The sequence below is a fragment of the Cuculus canorus genome, chromosome 1 (genome assembly GCF_017976375.1).
Source record: "Cuculus canorus isolate bCucCan1 chromosome 1, bCucCan1.pri, whole genome shotgun sequence".
NCBI classification, from domain to species: Eukaryota; Metazoa; Chordata; class Aves; order Cuculiformes; family Cuculidae; genus Cuculus; species Cuculus canorus.
Genome location: NC_071401.1, coordinates 154,208,999 through 154,230,183, shown reverse-complemented (window position 1 = coordinate 154,230,183; position 21,185 = coordinate 154,208,999). Strand labels below are relative to the sequence as shown.

General features: G+C 51.7%; 2 protein-coding genes across 4 annotated transcripts; both read left to right on the top strand.

The window, feature by feature from the left end:
- The first annotated feature begins 6,131 nt into the window (after positions 1-6,131).
- DNAL4 (dynein axonemal light chain 4) lies at positions 6,132-11,255 on the top strand. 2 transcript variants are annotated; one of them, XM_054056586.1, is made up of 4 exons: positions 6,132-6,230; positions 7,763-7,983; positions 8,818-8,901; positions 10,086-11,255. In XM_054056586.1, exons 2-4 carry the CDS (start codon positions 7,912-7,914, stop codon positions 10,248-10,250), a joined length of 321 nt encoding a protein of 106 aa, XP_053912561.1. In that variant the 5' UTR covers positions 6,132-6,230; positions 7,763-7,911; the 3' UTR covers positions 10,251-11,255. The 2 variants fall into 2 exon arrangements, with proteins under 2 accessions (XP_053912561.1, XP_053912562.1); XM_054056587.1 differs by having other exon boundaries at positions 6,181-6,230; positions 7,760-7,983.
- LOC104065921 (extracellular serine/threonine protein kinase FAM20C) lies at positions 8,829-20,897 on the top strand. 2 transcript variants are annotated; one of them, XM_054056585.1, is made up of 13 exons: positions 8,829-8,968; positions 10,086-10,184; positions 11,979-12,389; positions 15,358-15,922; positions 17,386-17,561; positions 17,646-17,724; positions 18,228-18,320; positions 18,501-18,616; positions 18,929-19,109; positions 19,218-19,327; positions 20,002-20,083; positions 20,236-20,295; positions 20,380-20,897. In XM_054056585.1, exons 4-13 carry the CDS (start codon positions 15,444-15,446, stop codon positions 20,612-20,614), a joined length of 1,611 nt encoding a protein of 536 aa, XP_053912560.1. In that variant the 5' UTR covers positions 8,829-8,968; positions 10,086-10,184; positions 11,979-12,389; positions 15,358-15,443; the 3' UTR covers positions 20,615-20,897. The 2 variants fall into 2 exon arrangements, with proteins under 2 accessions (XP_053912560.1, XP_009566748.2); XM_009568453.2 differs by lacking the exons at positions 8,829-8,968; positions 10,086-10,184; positions 11,979-12,389 and having other exon boundaries at positions 15,369-15,437; positions 15,523-15,922.
- Positions 20,898-21,185: the final 288 nt, after the last annotated feature.

Sequence of the window (21,185 nt, the reverse complement as noted above, 5' to 3'; positions counted from 1 at the left end):
CTAGTAATAAGTTCCTGACCTAGCTAGGCATGAGCTGGTTTGCCCTCAGCACTGCTCTTGTAGCTGCCTGTTCTAGAGCAAACCATGGCCAGGTCTGGACAATGCATTTGCCCCTCAGTGAGTCCCATTCCTTCTAGGAAACACACAACCTCACCCATATTTGGGGAAACCAGAGCATAAATCCTGAGGACTCAGTTTTCCTCAGGGTCCTGCCATTGCTAGCATGCCACTGGGGTTTCCTTCCTGAGCCAGAATCGTCCTCATGGCTCCTTCTGGGGGGTATTTAATGACATAAAACAAGCTCTCAGCACAATTTCTCCGAATTGAGGAGATTTTTTTTAAGGAAAAAAGTAACTGTGAGTAGGTGCTGGAGCATACGCTCAAGGGCTTTGCTGAGCTGGAGGATCCCCTCACATCCCCATCAGGAAAAGGTTCAACAGATGACCTCTGCTTGTGAGCCCAAATAACAGCAGCATAATTAGGAAAGATGGCACCTTTTGGAAGAGGGAATGTCCAAACCCATTGCTGGGGTCACAAACTGAGGAGGAGGTGAAGTAAGGAAGGAGCTTGGTCCAGAAGATCCTCCTGTGAGAACTGCACAAGTCCTGCAAGGAGGCTTTTGGAGGATGAACAAGCCTGGCCACTGGTGTAGATTATTGGCATAAAACCTGTTCCTCCGAATCCCGGAAACCCTGCCCACACTAAAATCTGTGCGAACTCTCCCTCTGGAAAAGCAGAAACAAAGGGACACCAGGAGATGCTTGGGCAAGGATGCCCTCCGCCTCCCTGCCAGATTATACCAGCACATTCCCAGCCACTTCAGGGACAGCAGAAAGGGGCCAACCTGGTGGTACAGCTTCTGTAGGGTACCTTCCTCTCCTCCAAGAGATTCACAGCCATTTGGGCAGAGCAGGGGGACACAGGAAGACTTCATATCATTTATCCAGACATTTTAAAAGCTTACAGCAAATGCCTCCATATAAAGTTCTTCATGAACTAAAGGCATTATGGAAAGATCAGAATCCGACTAGGAGACAGAAAAATCAAGAGCAGGAATAAATATTTGATTTCCATCCTGCCCTGACTCTCTGCAGGAAGCAAAGGCTGCTTCTCACCCATCTGAGGAGGAGCAGAGCAAGAAGAGATCATTTATTTTTGGTAAGCCAAGCCTTGCGAGAGCTGCAAACCTGCAATAGGGCTTAAAAGGTGGAGGAGACAATAAATCAATGGCGCTGCCGGCTGGAAGGAGTAATTACAATGACTTACACATATTGCTTGCTTCTAAATTAACCAAGAGCACTCAGGAGAAGCCTCAAAGCTCTCTAAGGGCAGCCTGTCGGAAAACAACATGTCACGTGTAGGAGAGACAAGGAACAACAAAGTAACCCTTGGGAGGGGTTAAAGAAGGAAATTTTTAACAGTGACACAGAAAAGGTTTTGTGATTGGAGTAGGTGCGCTCAGCTAAGTCACTGGGTTGAGTCCAGATATCTAAAATGGGGGAGTAAAAAAAGGGGGGAAAGAAATGGAGGAAACTCAAGATGTGAGTAGAGCAGATGCTGGGGCACCATCAGGCTGAGGCAGTTCAACAGAGGCTGGCGTTAAGAGGAGACAGTGGGATAGATGGGTGGATGCAATGGGTACCACCTGCACGCTATCCTCTACTGTCCCAACAAGGGGCTGTCATGTTTTGAGGTGTGGAAATGAACAGTTTTTTCCCTTCCTAATCCATGAGATTTGCTGCCACAGGGTTTCCCATGAGCCAAGGGATTAGCTGGACTGTAACGCTCTCTGCCAATAAGGGCTTCATCCTGCAGTGAACAAGAAGACCAGGTCAAACGTGGCAGTGGGAAACCCTCAGGCTTGATGGCTATTAATTATCAGGTTTGAGAAGAAACCACAGTAGTTCCTGAATCACACCAGCCCTTGCCCAGCTTTCTGGAGGGCACCACTAGTGGTGGAGGCTCTGCCTCCCTGGGGAGTCCTGGGACCCTCGGCTCAGGGTGGGTTTCAGGGAGCTCCTGTGCTCCTTGGCACCCACAGCCTCAGCTTTGGGCTCACTGGTTGCAGCTCTGTGGCATGTCCACCTCTCAATCCCTCCAAACCAGGTCAAGCCAGCCTGTACTTCATCCCTGGGAGGTGACACTTCCGATGCCCCCATTACTCGTGCTGCCCTAGCGGAGGGGGGTGGTTGCCTTAATTGCCTTCCTGCGCCTCTCCATCCTACTGGGAGCCTCCTCCACTCCCTCCTGAGGAAGGCTCATTAAGACTCGTGCAGCACTTGCATGAGGAACGCACTGTGCTCGCAGAGCGTCTGGCACAGGAACAGCCCCCACGTGGCAGCACCATTACTAGAGGTAGCAGCTGTTCTCAGAGGTAGTAGCTAAGGGATCACACACGGGGAACTGCCTTGCCCAGCAGACGACGGGATCTGGCTGTCCCAAAGCAGGTTGCTCTCTCCTCCGGAGCAGCGGGCTGGGCTGCTTTCAGCTGCCACCCATTCCCACAAACCAGCATCCATGTCTCTGCCTTCCCTTAGTTCAACACAACATGGTGTGGCTCCAATCCCAGCGAAACACAAAACTTCACCATCCTCATAGGGTCTCCTGAGTAGTCCTCCTGCCTCCAGAGAGCCGAAACCATCTTACTCATTCCAGGGCAGCTGCAGGACAGAGCTTGGTGTGCCCCAATTCCTAAGCCCAGGCCCTCCAGTACCACCCAGGGTGGTGTGGGGCAGTGTCCAGTGGGCAAGACAGTTTATCTCTAACCTACTGCCTTGTTGCAGAAAGGAGATGGGGAATGGCAGGGACAATGCAGGGTCCCAAAACTTGGCTAGAGAGTCTGTAGGTGCCCTTTGCCTGACAAAGAATCAGCCTGACATCTGGTCTTCTCCTACTGTCAGTGATGGAGATGGCTGGAAGAAAGGGGTTGGAAACAGATGATCTTTAAGGTCACTTCCAACCCAAACTATTCTATGATTCTTTGAAAGCATTGGGTGGTGTATAAATATGTTATATACATATATTTTGCACTCGGTGATTATGTTTCCGTTTCTCAACTAGGGAATATGACACAATGTAATGTTGGGTGGCAAATAGCCTTCTCTGTTTTAATGCACTTCTCTGTGGCTGCAAGAGGCAAAGCGCTGATGGAGTTTCCTGTAATTAGTGGCAAATTAGAAAGGACCATCCCAAGCAGACTAACTGCCGGGTTTCCTTACCGGTCCAGAGGTGCAAATCAGACCCTTGCTCTGGAATTGCTTTCACCTACAGAGACTCTCCTGGTTGCTCAATAAGGAAACTAAAGAGCAAGTGAGGGGAAGGAAGCTGCACATCTGCCTTTTGTGCTAACAGCTAAGGGACTGGGATGCATTACTTGTGGCAGCCCAACAAGGTTTTGACTGGGTTGCAATGTTGTAGAGAGGCAGCTTGCGGGAAATCTGAACTTAAGGGTCTAGAAATGAAGCTGCCTGCATTTCACTAAGCCATAGCAGGTGACGTTAAGCCAGTGGGATGCTCTCCTTTCTCAGGAGGCATCTCTACCTTGCAGCCCTGCTGTCTCACCCACCATAATCAGAGAAAACCAACTTTGTACCCTCTGCAGTTTCGGGTTTGGCTATTTTTCCTTAGCTTTTCACCTAGGAGCCGCTGATGAATAATCCTTACAACTAGTCCCAGCATTTCCTGAGGGATCCACTCCCTGCGGACACATTGATCAAAACCAGAGCACACTTAATTGAACCCAGAATCCCACACGCATGCGCACTCCCCCTCCCCACACACACGAACGGAGGCATATGCACACAAACACACCAGCTCACGCTGACTTGCTGCTTAGTACCAAAAGTGGGTGAACTACATAGGGATTAAAGCTTTAAAAAAAAACATAGTAAGAATACAGTGCTTGAAAGCGCCGCATCCCTGGAGAGATTAGAGTAGCTGCCTGGAGATAAAGTAATGATGACGGAAAGATCTTCTTCCTCGCAGAGGTTCTATTCCTAATTATCTCCCTTGCAAGGGAAAAAAAAAAAAAAAAAAGATGATCTCCCAGCTTTTATCTGTCTCTTGACAATTTTTAACGCTGTGCCTGCCTTATTGCAAGAGGCCAATGTGTGCCAAAAGGAGGAAGGTAAAGGAATTGATGCAGGATGTAGGAGAATGGGGGAGACAGGAGGCATCGCTATTGCTTCATTTCTGTCACCTCCAGCAGTGAAGGCAAAAGAAAAGATGAATGATCACTGCAGCGTTGTCTTTCTGAGCCCAGAGATGGCTCCGCTGCTCCACCACTGCTTTGTCATGAAAACAACAACCAGGAGGTCCGATTCATTGTTACACCAGTGAAAGAGGCCACAAGATAACCTCCCTCCAATAACAGATTACAGTGAGGGAAAAGGACTTCACAAGGTGGCTGGGTTAGGGGAGTGCCCAGCATGTTTCTCCCCCTCCCTCTTTTCCTTCTCAGGCAGCTAGAAAGCATTTATGCTTTCAGCAGACAGCCAGGAATGAGGATGTTTCAAATATACGCCAGCCAGAGTGCATGGAAACTCTGGCCCACAAGCCAACCTGAAAGATAATGATGGCCCCGATGCAAAATCCGCCATCACTCCGAGCAGCCAGGGCTTTGCACAGGAGAAATCATAGAATCATAGAATAGTTTCGGTTGGAAGAAACCTTAAAGATCACCCAGTTCCAACCCCCCTGCCAAGAGCAGGGACACCTGTCACTATATCAGGCTGCTCAAAGCCTCGTCCAGCCTGGCCTTGAACACCTTCAGGGACGGGGCATCCACAACTTCCCTGGACAACCTGTGCCAGTGCCTCATCATCCTCACAGTAAAAAAATTCTTCCTAATATCCAATCTAAATTTCTCCTCTTTCAGTTTAAAAGTGAATAAATTTTTCCTGATGTCCAACCTGAACCTCCTCTGGTGCAGCTTGAGGCCATTCCCTCTGGTCCAATCGCCTCTCACTTGGGAGAAGAGACCAGAGCCCACCTCACTACAACCTCCTTTCAGGTTGTAGAAAGCAGTAACGCGTCTCCCCTCAGCCTCCTCCTTGCTAAACAATCCCAGTTCCTCAGCCGCTCCTCATAAGCCCAGTGCTCCAGCCCCTTCACCAGCCTTGTTGTCCTCCTCTGGACACGCTCCAGCAGCTAAATGTCTTTCCTGTATAGAGAAGCCCAAAACTGAACCCAGGATTTGAGGTGCAGCCTCACCAGTGCCAAGTACAGCGGCACGATCCTCTGTTCCTGCTGATCCAAGCCATGCCTGATCCAAGCAGGGATGCTGTTGGCCTTCTTGGCCACCTGGGCACACTGCTGGGTCACCTTCAGCGACTTGTTGAGGAGCACCCTCAGGTTCTTCTCTGCCAGGCAGCTTTCCAGTCACTCCAGCAAACCTGTATCATTGCATAGGCTTGTGACTGAAGTGCAGGCCACTTGGCCTTGTTTAATCTCATACAACCAGCCTCGTCCCATCGATCCAGCCTGTCCAGGTCCCTCTGCAGAGCCTTCTTGCCCTCAAGCAGATCAACACTCCTGTCCAATTTGGTGTCACCTGCAAACTTACTGAAGGAGCACTCAATCCTCTCATCCAGATCATTCATAAAGACATTGAACAGGACTGCACCCAGCACCAAGCCCTGGGGAACACCACTTGTGACCAGACTCCAACTGGATTTAACTCCATTCACCACCACTCTTTGGGCCTCACCATCCAGCCAGTTTTTTACCCAGCCGAGGGTGCACCTGGCTTGCCCAGGCCAGTGGCAGCAAGTTTTTCAAGCACAAGGCTGTGAGAAACTCTGTCCAAAGCTTCATTGAAGACGCTCTTCCCCCAGTCCCAGTCCCCAGTCCCAGACCCCAGTCCCAGTCCCCAGTCCCAGTCCCCAGTTCCAGTCCCAGACACCAGTCCCAGTCTCTAGCCAGATCCTCCAGCCCCAGCCTCCAGCCCCAGCTCCCAGTCCCCAGTTTCCAGCTCCCAGTCCCCAGTTTCCAACCCCCAGTTTCCAGTCCCTAATCCCGCGCGCCCCACGTGCTCCCCAGCCCCGCCCGAAGCCCCCGCGCACCCCACGTGCTCCCCAGCCCCGCCCGGCGTCGCCGCCAATCACATGCGCTGCGATGTGCGCATACAGCCAATGGGCTGCGCGGGGAGGCGGGACTTCCGGTCGCCGTTGCTATGACGCGTTCGGCTCCTCCTTAGCAACCGATGGCGGCGGCAGCGCGGAGGGGCCGAGGTGAGGCCGCGCCCGGAGTCCCCGCGGCCCCTTCTTCCCCGGGGCCGCTCATAGGAGGGACCGATTCTTCCCTCCCATCCCCGCTTTCCTTTCCCGCGGGGCTGAGCGCAGCGGGGGGGCCGGAGGGCGCCACTTCGGGTGTGCGGCCTGCGCGGGCCGCGTCTCGCCGCACGGGTGGGGCCGGGGCGGGGCGCCCCCTTTCCCCCCCCCGCCGTCCATCCCGGTGGCTCCGGTCTCGCTGCTTCATCACCTGCCGCCGGGGCTGCCGTGTGCCCTTCGGGACTGCCAGGCTGCCCCGTGTCCCTGCGCCCCTTGGTGCCTCTCCCCGTGACCCCAGTGGTTCAGAGCCCGGCTGCTCCGTCTGTCGCCGCGTCTGTCGAGCGTCTTGCTGGACTCAGGCTGCCCCGAGACCGTCTCCCTGCCTTGTCTTTTAACCGGGAAAACCGCTGCCCGTGGGCAGCCCCCGTCCGCCTGTCGCAGTCTGTGGCCACAGGCGCGTCTCTGGGTGTTGCAGTGGCTCCTGGGGTTTTAGAATCATAGAATCATGCGGAAGGGTCCTTGAAGATCATCTAGTTCCAATCCCCTGCCATGGGCAGGGACATCCCACTAGATCAGGATGCCCAAGTCCTCATTTTACCCCACTGCAGGAGGCTGGTGCCAGCCAGGTGCCTGTTCTATGTTGTGGAGCTTTTGGGGACAACTGCCACACCCATGGCCCCTCGTGTGATAGCCCAGTGGACTGTCAGAGCTGGTGCTTTAGCCAGCAACTCTACACGCTTGGCATAAATGCTTGGTCCCTCTGGTGTTGCCCAATACTGTCTTTGTTCTGTTTTCCCCATCCTTGCTTCCTCTGAGTGGGAGAGGGAGGTGCTTTGTACTAACTGAGAGAAGCAGAGGAAGGACAATGGTGAAATGTTCTGAATCTGCCCGTCAGACAGTGCTGTACCTCGGTGTTGCCTAAGAAGAGACTGGTTGGTAATTAGGCCCAAAGGCATGGTCCAGCATTTTCCCATATGGTTCTCCCCAGCTGACAAATGCTTGGAGATGTGAGGAGCAAGTGCGCAAAGACCAAGATGTTCCCATTAAAACATTTCCGTTCAGACATATACACTGATCCTCTTCCTAAAGTGCCCTTACTCTTACTCTTCATTTGTCTTGTGCAGTTTGAAACCCTCATGGATAAAAGCATCCTGGGAAAGTCCTTTTGGAATTAATCAATAGACATAATGGCTCATGTATTGTTCTCTCTTTACGCAAGCTCTACCCTGACTCGCCTCTTCCTCCAAGCTCAATTGGTGCATCTGGGAAGTGCTGTGCTCCTGAAGCCTCATTTATGGAAAATGATACATTTTTTAAATTTGTTTGCATTAATTGTCTGCATGATAACACTCTTAAGTGTGTGGCATGCGAAGATGGTACTGCGAAACAGCAAGTAACCAAGATGAGACAATATTCTCATAATAGTTTTATTGGCCTTCCATTTTAATTCAGAGTTTTCTTTCTCTTCCCTGTGTTTGTTTTTGTTCAAGCAGTGTTTTCTGGGCCAAGAAGTTTCCCCTCCTGCTGAAGCTGCTCTGCCGGCATTCACAGAACTGTGTTCCTCTCTGCTGTCTGCGCTGCAGCAGCTTGCTGAGCTCCTGGCAGCCCCTCTGCCCCTTCCCGGGGTCCCTGTGAAAGGGCCATGGCAGACACCGGGGAGGGGAAAAAGGAGGAGGCTGATTATAAAAGACTTCACAACTTTCCACTGATTAGGGTAAGAAGAGGGATGCATTACACGTTTACCAGTACTACAGATATTAAATTCCACCTTTGTTCTCACCAACCTTCCAAACTACAATTTCTCCCAGTGAGTAGCTGCTGTGAGAACATTTGTACTGATGGTCCTGTGGAGGTATCCTGGCTACCACCACTTTCTCCCTTCCCTTGACTTCTATTAGGGAAACTTATTAGCACCGTTGTTCCCCCCAATCTGTCTTTGTAAAATATAATAGCAAACAGATCAAGCATGCTGCCTTTGGAGCCCTCTCCTGTGTTCTGGATACAGCTTTTTTTTTCCCTAGAGGAGCTGGACTAAAAGATCTTGCTAGCCAGCCAGATAGCATAAGAGGATGAAAAGGCTATGTCATTTATACTTCTTTGCCATGCTTATAGCAATATTTAATGTCTGTGGTTGGAGCAATGTTAACGTGCTTTCCCTTCATCCTCTAACAGAAAAACTGATGAATGTATTTATCTCCTTCTTTAAGCTGTGCTTACTTGGTGCTGGTCTTAATGTTAGGTAGTGAAGAATTCTGCATTGGCTGGGATAAAGGCACGAATGGATCCCTTGTAACTCAATAAGCCATTTTCATATTTGCTGTTCTCTGAAACAGTGGAAATTCTTGGTGTATGGACCAGCACATGTTGCTGGTGAAGTCCCCCCCTTGAAACAAGGATTAATAGTCACAAGGCCTCACTGCCTTCAGCCCACACCCAGCAGTGTAGCCCCCTGCTTTAGCCTGTGCAAAAGTAAGGCTACTTACTGTTGTCTTGTGTCTCTCTTTTATTTTTTTCTGCTTAGTTCCTCTTGTTTGCTTGCTCTTTGCAGCACACAGACATGCCAGAGGAGATGCGTGTAGAGGCCATGGAGCTATGTGTCACAGCATGTGAGAAATACACCACCAACAACGAGGTACTACCCAAATCCCAAAATGACCAGTCTTCAGTTGCTGTGGCTCGGGGAACCTGCAGGAGCAGGGGTAAGGGTGTAGGGCAGAGCCGGGGATCAGATCCTCATCTGACCAGGGCAGAGGGAAGTCAAACTCTGACATCCTAGTTCTGCACTGAGGAATGGGTGGAAGGCAAAGAGCTTGGCTAGATCTCGCATTCAGTTCCTTTTGTCAGCAAGATAGCCCTTTACTTTCCTGCAGGAAGCAGAGATCAGTAGCGATGCCACCTCCCAAACCTTACCTCCTTCTTGATCATGCCTTACCTGTGACATGCTTCACTCTGCTCATAAAATGCCCTATGTCCTGAGGACTTGCTTAGGAACTATCTGGAGATGGGCCCTTCCTGTCTGTTCTTCAGTGTTGAGCAAGCTCATCCCCACCAGAGTGGGGAAGAGACTCTTGGTTTAGGAGTGAGCACATGAGTCTTTGAACCTTTAGATACAGTGTTAAGTCTTCCCTTTCTGCTTTCTTGAATGAAATTGAGTGAGTAAATAGGGGGTGATGCAGAGTTATGGTTTTCAGAAAGGTTGCCCTTAACTTTGAGAACACACCTCACTCCATGGCTGGGACACAGACTTCCTGTTGCCAGAGCACTTTTGTGTTGGAGCAAGGCAAAGCTATGAAGCCAGAGGTTACTTCTGTCCCATACTGCTTGAGACACCACATGTCACTGCAAAATCTTCCTCCTTTTTTTTTTTTTTTTTCAGATCAAGCAGAGTGTGATCTGGGAGAGGCGAGCCTTTTAAAAGTTAGCCTAGTTTCAGTGTTTTGGTAATTAGCTGGAGGAAAAAAAAATGGACTCCTGTAAAAATAGCTGCAGCTTAGTGACCTGAATCTCCTGTCACGCTTGCTGCACTGAGCATAACTTCACCAGCCTCCAAACCAGAACTCTTGTTTCATACTGAACAAGAAAAGCGATTGCTAGATGGAGTGCTTTCTTCTAGCTGCTGTGTTGGAGGCTGCTGGAAACACAGTGGCCTGTCTTACCCTTGGGCCTGGCTCTGGGGAGCATCCAGTTCCTGCAGCACAGCTGTTCTACCTGTTGCCTATGGATTGAATCATCTGTTAAAAGGAGATGACGACTAGGGAGATGTTTGCATAAAAACATTCAGTCTCACTCTACTCTCTCATTCTTAACATTTTCCAGAGCGCTGCCAAGATGATCAAAGAGATGATGGACAAGAAATTTGGGTCCTCCTGGCACGTGGTGATCGGGGAAAGCTTTGGCTTAGAGGTCACTCATGAGGTGAAGAGTCTGCTGTACATGTTCTTTGGTGGCAGCCTGGCCGTTTGTGTCTGGAAGTGTTCCTGACATCTGGCCAGGTCTCAGACTTGCTGCATACAAGAGGTTTCTTCCTTCTCTTTTCAGGTTTTGTACAATCTGGAGGTGGGACTTTATTTTTAATAGTTAAATGTCAGTATTTTTTATTTTTTCAAACTGACGTAACAGTTCCGTACGATACATATAGGAGGTGCGTGTGTGCGTATAAACTTGCTAAGCTGTCCTGTCCTTGCTTGTGGGATTTCTCCTCTGTCAGTGGCTCTTTCCTTGGTGTCTGAGCCGAAGCAGGAAGGAGGTGGGGAATAGGTAATCTCACGACACCCTGCGGCGTCATACAGCAGTGCTAGGAGGGGGAAGCAGAAGAGAAAAGGTGCTATCTAGCCCTATGGGTTGTTTTTCCTCCCACTGGTTCCACATTGTGTCCTCTCTTCTCTGCCTGCCCCACTACTGTGTTGGTGTGGCTCTGACCAGCAGCTCTCTCTCTGAATGCTGAAGAATGCCTTCTTCCCTGACTTCTAAGATGTCCACATGGAACTGACAGTGCCAAGGGTCTTTGTTCGGACTGCCCGTGGAGGTATTAGTCATAGTGAAGTAGAATCGGCTTGCCCTTCCCTGCTTCTTTTGGGAGGGTACAACAGCTGAGCTGCCTGGGTGTAGGATGTTGCTATGCAAACTGCCCCCTCTTTTCTCACCCACCGCACGCTGAGATAGCATGAAAACACGGGCGGCTGACGGCGCCTGGGGAGTGGGTGAGAACTGTTCATAAGGCTCGAATGCCTCCCTGTCAGTTCTTGGGGGTGTTGCAAGCACTGTGTACTTTCAGCATCTTGTTTGGAGGCTGTTAGGGGAAGGAGGCTCCATGTGAGATATCACTTGGTCATCAGAAACCTACTGTCTTTTTGGACTTGTGTTCTTTTAGCCTGCTTCATCTTTTAAAGCTGTCAGCGTTGGAGGATGGAACGAACATAATTGTATGTTACGTAGATGGCTTATTTATATAAATCTGTGGAACTGTGTTTTTAAAATAAAAATTTAGTAAAATATCCTTTTCTGTGTGTATTCTAAAATGGAAATCACAAAGCAGAGGGTGAGAAGAAAAAGTAGTTCAGGAGACATGGAAGAAAGTAAGCAGTGATGTAGCTCAGGGGGAGGACAGTGATAAATGTCCATCCTGCCTGTTTCCTGAGTGACTCAAAGGTATCAGAGATACACTGTCATCCTCCCTGTTCAATTCCTTTCACCAGTCCAAGCCATGATGCTGAGGAATGTTGCCAGGTCTGCAGGGCTGCTGGCCCTGTTTCTTTTCTGAACCTTAGTCTGATACTAGAGATGTCCTTCTTCAGTTTCGTCATGTCAGGGGCTCTTCAGCAAACCAAGAATTAGAGTAATATGAAGACAACTAGAAATTATTTCAAATTTGGACTATCTGTGGCGGCTGGGTCTGACATCCTATCACATAATTCCTTATTGATTGAGTGGAAGGGAATTGTAAGGCAGGGGGAAAAACACGTAACCGATCTCATAAGATAGTTGGTACCCCAATAGGTGCCCTGTGCAGTGGACTACAGTGCCAGAAATGTGCAGTGTGGAGGAGTCCAAACCCTGTGAGCTGTCTGTTGGTGTGGTTGCTCTGTCTCACTCCAGCTGGCTGCCTTTGCATGAAGATAGCACTGTTGACTGGCACTTTCTGCATCTGGCAGGTAGGAAAGCAGGTTTTCTCTTCTGCAACTTTCTATCTCCTTTGTTTTATCCCCACAGGTCCAGAGGAAAAGGTAGAAGGTCTTTGGAATGCCCTGTGTTGAAGCTTCATGATACTTTAAGCCATAAAGAGAGTATTCTCTTTAATCATGTTTCTTTTACACTAATGAATAATTAACCTCTGTGTGCATATGTTCAGGCACACTGGTCATAGGCATCTCTGCAGGGTCGTGCTGACCTGTGGATGATTGCTAGGAGCTGCTTACCTCAGTACGCAATCTTTTGGCCTTGCTGCTGGTCCGTTATCTCTGTCCACCAGCTGACCACAGCTAATGTCTCCGTGACCTGCATCGGCAATAGGCGAACGTTGACTGCTCCCCAGCCTTCTCGAACCACTAGCACGCAAACAGATTGAGGTGAGCTAGGTGTGAACTTGCAGCGAGTCAGCTCCCACGCTCTAACTCCCCCAAGGTAAGTGCAAGGTGTCTCACAGGAGAGCAGCAGCAGGCTATTTTTGTTTCCAAGGGTGACAGCTTTCCCACAAGAAGTCACCATGAAGAAGCCAACCCATCTTGGCTGGTTTGTGCCTGTCATCGATACATGAAAGCACAAACCTCAGCTTCCCAAAATTCAGCTGTGCACGTCAAGCAAGTGTTCAATGAGACGGATCACTTTTCCTGCCCCTTTACAAGGGGAAAATTGTGCCTTGCTGGCCCCTGTGTGTTAGAAGAAAGAGGCTTTTGCCCTTGTTTTGCTGTGGAACTAACATGCTTTCCCAGCATGCCTGTAGCTTTCAAGAAAGTATGGTTCATAGATCAGAGGCAGCCCTTTGTCCTGTGTTCTCCCACAAAAAAACCCTCTGCGGCTGATGCTTTGGAACCTCTATCTGCTTTTGACTATAAAACTGGAGTCTCTTGCTGGAGTTTTTACCTTATGGATTTTCAGCAGAAAGCTGGAGAAGTTTGCAACAGGTGACTCGCTATTGTGTTCTCTCTCTCTCATTTCTTGCCCCCTGCGTATTGCTGCCATTACCCATCAAAGCATCAGGCTGAGTCAGAGGTAGAAAAGGCAATGAAAAATGTAGGGTGATGCACTGATTCCAGCTGAAATGACTGTCTTTATCTGCCTGTCCCGGAAAGCTGCAATAGCAGCTCAGAGGGCTGTGCTTCATGATTTCATCCCTTCCCCACTGAGGGGAGATGGGCAACATCATTATCAGCTGCTGGCAGTCCTGACTTGACGCCAGCAGTGTGAATGTCCTCAGACGTACATCTCCTCTGCCACACCAAGGGTGACTCGAACCTGCTGGGAAGCAAGAAAGGTGCTGGGAAGATGGAGGAAGAGCTGGGGTGGAGGGAAGATGGGAAGAAAGAGGTGCAAACTCAAGTCCTTCTCTGTGATGATGTCATGGCAACAAGGTATGCGGAGAAGCTGTCAGGCGATCAGAGCAGACTTTGAAGCTCTCCAGCTCTTTCCTGTTGCTGCGAGTTGGTCTGAGTCCCTGGAAAATCTTTTGGTTAATATTTAGTGCTGGCATTCAAGTGCTAGGAGTGGCAAGTGCCCCACCTAATCCCTAGCAAACTCCCCTAGCCTGGGAATGGAACTCCCAGTCACAAAAGTGGCTTCAGTCCGTAGGGTCCCTGGCTCTAAGATGTAGGAGCGAGATTTCTATCCCACTCAACCCAGTTTGGAGCTGGTCTGGGGCATTGGAAGGAGGAGGGGTCTCCCTCTCCCCTTTCTTTCCTAGGGCTGGCTCTGGAATAAAGAAATCTGTGGCCATGCTCTGGGAGCTGAGCCCAGCTCCTTTGATGCAAGTACTTAGCTCATGTGTTTTGTTGTTGGTTTTTTTTGCTAAGCAATGACCTAACGATCCCGTGTTCCAGTTACAACCCTTCCTAGGCGCCTTCTTTCCAAACCGTATGTCCGGACTGGATCCAGCAAACCACCCAGAGCAAGACGTCGCGTTCCCTTCCACAGGGAAGCCATCTGCTCCCCTCCACCCAGCTCCTTCTGCAGGGCTTCAAGCTCGCCAGCCAGGCTGGAAATTTATCCTCCTCCTCCCTGGGGGCCTGGCTCCCCTCGGCCATCTTGTTAGCACAAAGCACAGGGAAGGAAATGTGGAGCTGTCTGAATCTGGGACGGCTGATGGTGTCAGCCGGAGGCAGTTTCCAGGCAACTGTCGTGCTGTGGGACACAGTGAGACGAAAACACTGGGAACACCATGTTCTCACTGCACTGCCTGGGAGGGGGATGAGCCTGGCATGGACGGAGCCTGCATGAGATGATGCGGAGAGGACAGCACAAGTGACAGGGTAGTGCAGGGATGGTGGCAGAAGATGGGGTCTCCAGCATACCTCCCCACTGTGCTGCTCATCCTACTGTCCCTGGCTTGGAGTGAGGTTATCCAAGCTGCCTGCTGGTACATCACGCAGTGAGGAAGGACCACATGATTTAAGGATTTCACATGCCCCATGCACACTTTAGGAAATCAAAAAGAGGAAAAATATCACTCTTGACTCTGTATACAAGCACCCTTGGCTTGTTTAAGTTCTGTGCTTGTTGCAGATGGTCCCATGCTTCTCTGTCCTTTAACAAATCAAAATCTCCCTCCCTACAAGTCACCAACTGTTTTTGCCTACGCAGCCCAGCTCTCTGTCCCTAGGTGCCACTGGAAAAGTGAATTTCTTGTAAAAATGGGCTGCTCTTCCCAGTCCTTTGTGGGTCCTTCTAACCCTCTGTGCTGATGCCTAAGGCGGCATCCCCACTCCTGCCTGCCAACCTTCCCCACTGGCTTCGGAGCCTCTGGGAGCATCCCTGCTCCTGTACCTCACCTGCCTGGCAGCCCTTCCTGATGCTGCCAACTCAGCTTTTCCCCTTCCAGCAAAATAGCTACTCGCATCCACTTCATTTTACCTAATCTGAGTGGTTTTGAAAGGGGGCTTCAGTACAAGTGACTTTGAATGGTTGGGGGAATGCTGGAATTGCTCTGCCTGAGGAGCAGGAGAATAACTCCCCTGGGTTATGAGTATGTGGATATGATAGACATGGGGAATGGGGTTGCATAGTGCTGGGCAGGGTGGGTGCTGCAGAGGGGCAGAACCACTTTAATGCCCTGTATACCCTGAAATGTCCTGTGGCCCCATGTGGGTGACAGCACAGATGGACAGGAAGGTGTGGGGGTTATCTGTGGCCATTGTTGTCCCTGAGCCAGCCCTGTGGCTATTGATTTGGAACTTGCCCCATTCATGCTAACCTTGGGGGTGACAGCTTGCCCCTTATCAGTGCTGATAAACCCCGCAACAACCTCACTCCTCATCCCACTGCTGGCCTGGCAGTCATGAAGTGACAGATCTTTCTTCCTCTGGATCTGCCCTTGCACTAGATGTTCTTTTGCTGTAATGCTCTAAATCCAGGACACCTCACTCCTTTTTTTCCACAGAGGAGAGACAGGGCCACAGCCACATCAACTCTCTTTTTGTGCCTTGTGGGTGTCCACACCTTGCTGAGCATCTCTGGCAAGTAAGGATGCGGTGCCGACTGCAAATACTTTTTCAAAGGAAATTTAAAGTCAGCCTCGTCATTCTCCTGCTCTTGGCCCTCCTAGTGCACTTGGCGATGGATTTGGCTGTCCCTGCAGCCCGCAGACCCTGTGGCTGCAATGAGAAAGCACCAAAAGCTTCAGGCATCTCGTCAGGGAGCACTGACCTGACTGGCCCCAAAAAGCGGAGCCTACGAATCCTTCAGGATTTCAGCGGCAGCAACGGCTCCCTGGAGAAAAGCTCCCAGCTGCAGGGAGCAGAGCCACAGGCAAGGGCTGGAGTGTTGAAGATCCAGCACCAGCGTGGAGATGGGAATCAGGAGTGGATGAAAGGATCAAAGCTGGCAGCACTCTTCAAGCATCCTCTTTACAACATTCCAATCCCAGAGGTGACAGAGAAAGACAAGCTGTTTGTTGTCAACCCCATGGAGAAGTTCAGCCTGCACAGCAGCGGGAGTGATGAATGGTGAGGAGTGAGCTCAGCCCTGGCTTACTTTTGGGGGATATAGGAGTCTGAGGGGACAACTGGCAGGGACCAAACACATCATTTCCCTCCTTAGACCAGCATCCTGCCTGGCGGGACCCCAGTTGTGAGTGCATTTCTTTTGTGCCTCAAATCTTCTCTTAGCTCTGAGTTTCTGGGCTACTACCTGGGAGGCTATAGCAAGCTCATGGTGAAGCCAAAGGAGACTCTTGAGTTATTTGTAGTAGTATGTAGGGTATCTTTTAGGTGATCTCCTTGTCTCCTTTCCCTTCCCCAGTGCAGACTCCAGCGTTTGGTCTCTATACATATATGAAGAAGTCCCACTCCAGAATTCTAACCAGTTTTGTCCCCCTCTCCTGACATGTTGGAGACACAAAGCGTGCAATGTAGGTTACCTCTAACTGTGAGATCATTCCTGTCCTGCATTTCGCAGGACATCACCTGACCTCTTTAGGCTTGGCCGTATGGTGAGCTCACTGCTGCCGGCTGCCTATTTTTGTCACTGGACTACTAACCTCTAATTAGGAGGGAAGATATTAAAAGATTTATTGTCGACAACACATAGCAAGTTACTTACGGAAAGCACGCTTTCCAGACGTGGTGGCTGCTAAAAATGGGAAAGAATAAATCTGTTTTAAGAGCTGGTTTCCACAAGCAGGCATTTGCCTTGTCTCCAAGGACAACCTCACCTATGGATAACCATGGGAGAAGGGTCTGGCTTAATGAAATCGGGGCACAGTTTGCATTTTCCTAGAGAGACATGGATTTGGGTTACAGATGCCCTAGGCTGGACTGTCCCATTGGTGTGCTGGTGGGCACTGGTGCAAACCAGAGCAGATACACGCAGGATTTTGCAGGAGGCACAGAAAGAGGGATAGTGCTGACCCAAACTCATGCCCCCAGGGAAGGTGGGAATGTGTGATAAGCTCATTCAAGGGGAAATGGATGCTGAGGATAGGAGTTCAAGTCAGTGCTGGGGATGGCTGGGGGCCGCTGCTCCTCCACTGCTATTTTACAGATACACGTGTGTCCCCAGCGAACATGCAATGGTGTGTAGCTGATTGTATTCCAGAGAGCCAGTCCCTTAGGGAAATAGGATGAACTGAGCTGCACCATCTGGGAAATAAAGGCACAGATGAGAGGAGTGAGATCAACCCAGAGCTTTTCCACAGGGGATGAGAGGGAAGCTGCCAAGCCTCCTCTGGCCGTGCTGATAAGTCTCCCTGGCCATCAGGCATGGGTGGGATCTGCCCAGGTGCCGGAAGCCCCAGAGATGGTACATGGAGAAGGGGGTTGCTCTGCCATCCAGGGCTTGTGCTGGGCCTTCCCCTCGACCTCATCCTCCATGTGCTGGGTCCAGGGAAGGGCTTGGGGACATGAGACCTGCCCTCACCCAACTAAACACTGTCCTTGTTGTTGGGGTGGTGGTGGCTGTCGGGCTGCAGGGTCAGCAGCAGTAAAGCCGAGACGCTCCTCCCGACAGGGAAGACGGCCTACGACACCTACCCTACCTGGCTCAAATTCCATGTTGGCATCAATCGCTATGAGCTGTACCCCCGCCAGGACCCCCTGATGCCCACCCTCCTCCAGGACTTGGCCATGCAGAGAATCGTCAGCTCAGGTATCACCTCCCTACCTGCACTTCTGCCCGCACCCATGCTCTGCTGCCCACTGCTCATGTCCCTCACACTCATGTCCCTTTCAGTCCAGAAGTCTGGTGGGACCCAGCTCAAGCTGATCATGACATTTCCAGATTACGGGCAGGCTCTCTTCAAGCCCATGAAGTGAGTAGAACTGGGAACAATCCCATGCCCCACCTCCACAGTCCCATTAGGTGGTGGGGAGCAGCCAGAGGAGACTACAGAGGGAGAAATGGAGAAACACTTTTTGCACTGTCTCACTTTGCCCCCATCCCCCAAAAGTGGGGTGAGCGAGATGGCCCCCTTCTCTGCCTTCCCTGATGATGCTTTCACCACGCTGGGCGCAGCTTGTGATGGGGTAGTGACCTCCAGTGGTGGAAGGAAGAAGATAGTCCAGTAGGATTATCCAGGGCCACCCAGTCCATGAGGGCTTCCTAGCCCTTGCGTTGGGAGCAGAGTGTACGTGGAGACCTGGGGGGGGGGGCTTGATAGCCTCGCCACCCAGCCTGGAGGGACTGGAGGTGAATGGGTCTGGCAGCATCTTTGGTGACACTGGAGATACAAGGTAAGGGCTGGTTTAGGGCCAAGCCCACACTTGGGGTGTCCTTGCCCATGGCCATTGCCCCCACCTTCCTTTCTTCTTCCAGGCAGACTCGGGACCAGGAGACCCCTGCCGACTTCTTCTACTTCTCGGACTTTGAGCGGCATAATGCGGAGATTGCAGCCTTCCACCTGGACAGGTGAGAACAAGCTTATCCAACTCTACCCTCCTGTGACAGCAAAGTAGCGGAGAAACTCCTGCTTCATTCTACCTCTTTCTCCCTGTTGTGAAAGATACCTCCATTTCCTGGCATTTTTAATAACTCACTGTGAAAACCAGACAGGATCAGCAAGAAATGGTCTCAAGTTCTCTGTTTCAGGATCCTGGATTTCCGGCGAATTCCTCCAGTTTCTGGCCGTTTGGTCAATATAACAAAGGAGATTCGTGACATCACCACAGACAAGAAACTGGCCAAGACTTTCTTCATCTCCCCAGGTGAGATTTCATGCCATCCATTCTCTCCTGCAGCCACCTGCATGGAGCTCACCTGGAGCTGGCTGCCCTCATCCTGCCCCCCCCCCCGCACTGGGACGAACCATCCCTCTGGTGATTCTTCCAGCTCCCACTGGGTTCCCTGCCATGGGGCTCTGCTCCTGAAGGCACTCCTTGACATTGATTTGCTGGTGGCACGTGGGCATGGTTCATGGAGCATCCTTGCCCAGGTGCCTGCTGGGCTCCCTTGCATGGGGGTAGCAGGCTGGCTGCCCTCCTCCTCTTCATCAACCTTTGCTCTGTCCCCATGGCCAGCGGGCAACGTCTGCTTCTACGGGGAGTGCTCCTACTACTGTTCCACTGAGCATGCCCTCTGCGGCAAGCCAGACCGGCTGGAGGGCTCCATGGCCACCCTGCTGCCTGACAAGACCTTGGCCAAGCGCCACTCCTGGCGCAGCCCCTGGCGCCGCTCCTACCACAAGAGCAAGAAGGCTGAGTGAGCTGGGGCACGGGGACCATGGGGTGGTGGTGGGGGGCAAAGCTGTGGGACGGGAGAGGGCTGCGCCTCACCGGCACCGGCCTCCTCCTTGGCCTCTGCCCACAGGTGGGAGCTGAACCCCAACTACTGCGCTAAGGTGCGAGAGACGCCACCCTACGACAGGGGTCATCGCCTTCTCGACCTCATCGACATGACAGTCCTCGATTTCCTTATGGGTGAGCCCCACTGTGCTGGCACTGGGGGCTGTGGGGCCCCTCGGGAGCGAGAGGTCCAAAGAGCTCCATCTCTCACGGTACTGCTCCCTGTGAGGTTTCTTGGCCAGACCATTGCTGAGGCTGCAGAGAGCTGCACTCTTACCCAAAACAAGAGCAAAGGTTTGTGCTGTTTGGACACATTCCAGGCAGAAGCCAAAGGATGAGAGACACTGGGGAGATCCCAGCCAAACACCCTGGACACAGGAAGCACCTCTCACCAAGCTCTCTATGCAGCTCCTGGGTAGCCAGGGCTGGCAGTGATGCCTTCTGGGGCTCAGGCTGCCTCTCCTGATCCCAGGGACACTCCTTGCTTGCTGCACTGTCCCCCCTCATCTGACTTGGAGAGTTTCCCATCTCCTCATCTCTGGCTGCCAGAGCTGTGCCTTTGCCTTTACTTCTGCTCCATTTGCCACTGTTGTCCCTCCACAGGGCTGCTGAGCTGAGAAGAGGCCTGGAGGCCCTGGGGACTTCGCTTGGGTCCCCCCCATGGCCATGACCAGCAGACAGGCAGTAGAGGTGCCCCCAGGCCTTGTCCCCAGCCTCTAGGTTTTTGTCTTGCACCGGGAGAGTGTTCTATGTCCCCACTCCTGCCTTTTGGCCCACCACCTGATGGCTAATTTGGTGCCCCACCACAGGCAACATGGACCGGCACCACTACGAGACCTTTGAGAAATTTGGGAATGACACTTTCCTGCTCCACCTGGACAATGGCCGTGGGTAAAGTAGGATGGGAGGGAAGCAATTCTGGCAAAGAAGTGGGGGGAGACTGTGGATCTCAATCACTGTGGCCCAAAATGTGCCCTATGCTGGGCTCTGAGCAATGGGGAGGTGCTGCCCCAATGCCCACCAGTGTGCGTTTCCTTCCACAGCTTTGGCACACACTCTCGTGATGAACCATCCATCCTGGCCCCCCTCCAGCAGTGCTGCAGGTAAGGGGTTCCCACTACCTGCCCTGGGGTAGACACTGGGAGAAGCATTTCAGATTGAGACCTCTCCGTCCTCATCTTCATCAGCATCAAGAAGTCGACCTACCTGCGGCTGCAGCTGCTGGCCACCGAGCCCTACCGCCTGAGCGACCTGCTGCGGGAGTCGCTGGCCACTGACCCCCTGGCCCCTGTCCTGGCCGAGCCCCACCTGCAGGCACTGGACCGCCGTTTGGGGAAGGTGCTGGCAGTGGTGGGGCACTGCCTGGCCAGGAGAGCCCACCTGGATGAGGTGCTGGTGGATGACGTGGGGTCACAGATGTGATGGGGGGACCTGCTACCCTGCTGGGTTGGGGTGTTTTGGTGCACTGTTGAGGATGATGTGGGCACCAGCGTGCATTTCTGACGCTGTGTAGTGTCGGCTTTTGGTGGTGCCGGAACCAGTGGTGTGATGCAAGAAGAAAGCAGGCTGTAAGGACAGCCAGCATAGAGAGGGTATTTGAATAAAAAGATTGGCTTTAGTGGAGAAGACACAAGCTGGGATCTCCCCTGCTGGGACTGCTTTCCCAGCTCTGGTTTGTCTTTGTGTGCCTGAACATGTTTCAGTCTCCCAAAGCCTTTTAGGAAAGGGCAGGGATTTTTCCTGCCTTTCCACAGCACTTATGAGCAGAGAGAGCTGCCAAACTTGAGCAGTTTGCAAGCTCCATCTGCCCCACCCCAGCACAGCGAACCTCAAAAAAGAGCTGAGGCTCCTCAATGCCAGTCTGGAGAAACTGAAGCATGTGCTCCCAGGAACTTGCCACTTACCCCTGCCCAGCTCTTCCCACCTGAAAACCCTATGGCATCGCTGGCTCTGCTGCAGAACCATCCATGCAGCAGCATGCAGCAAGGTGGAT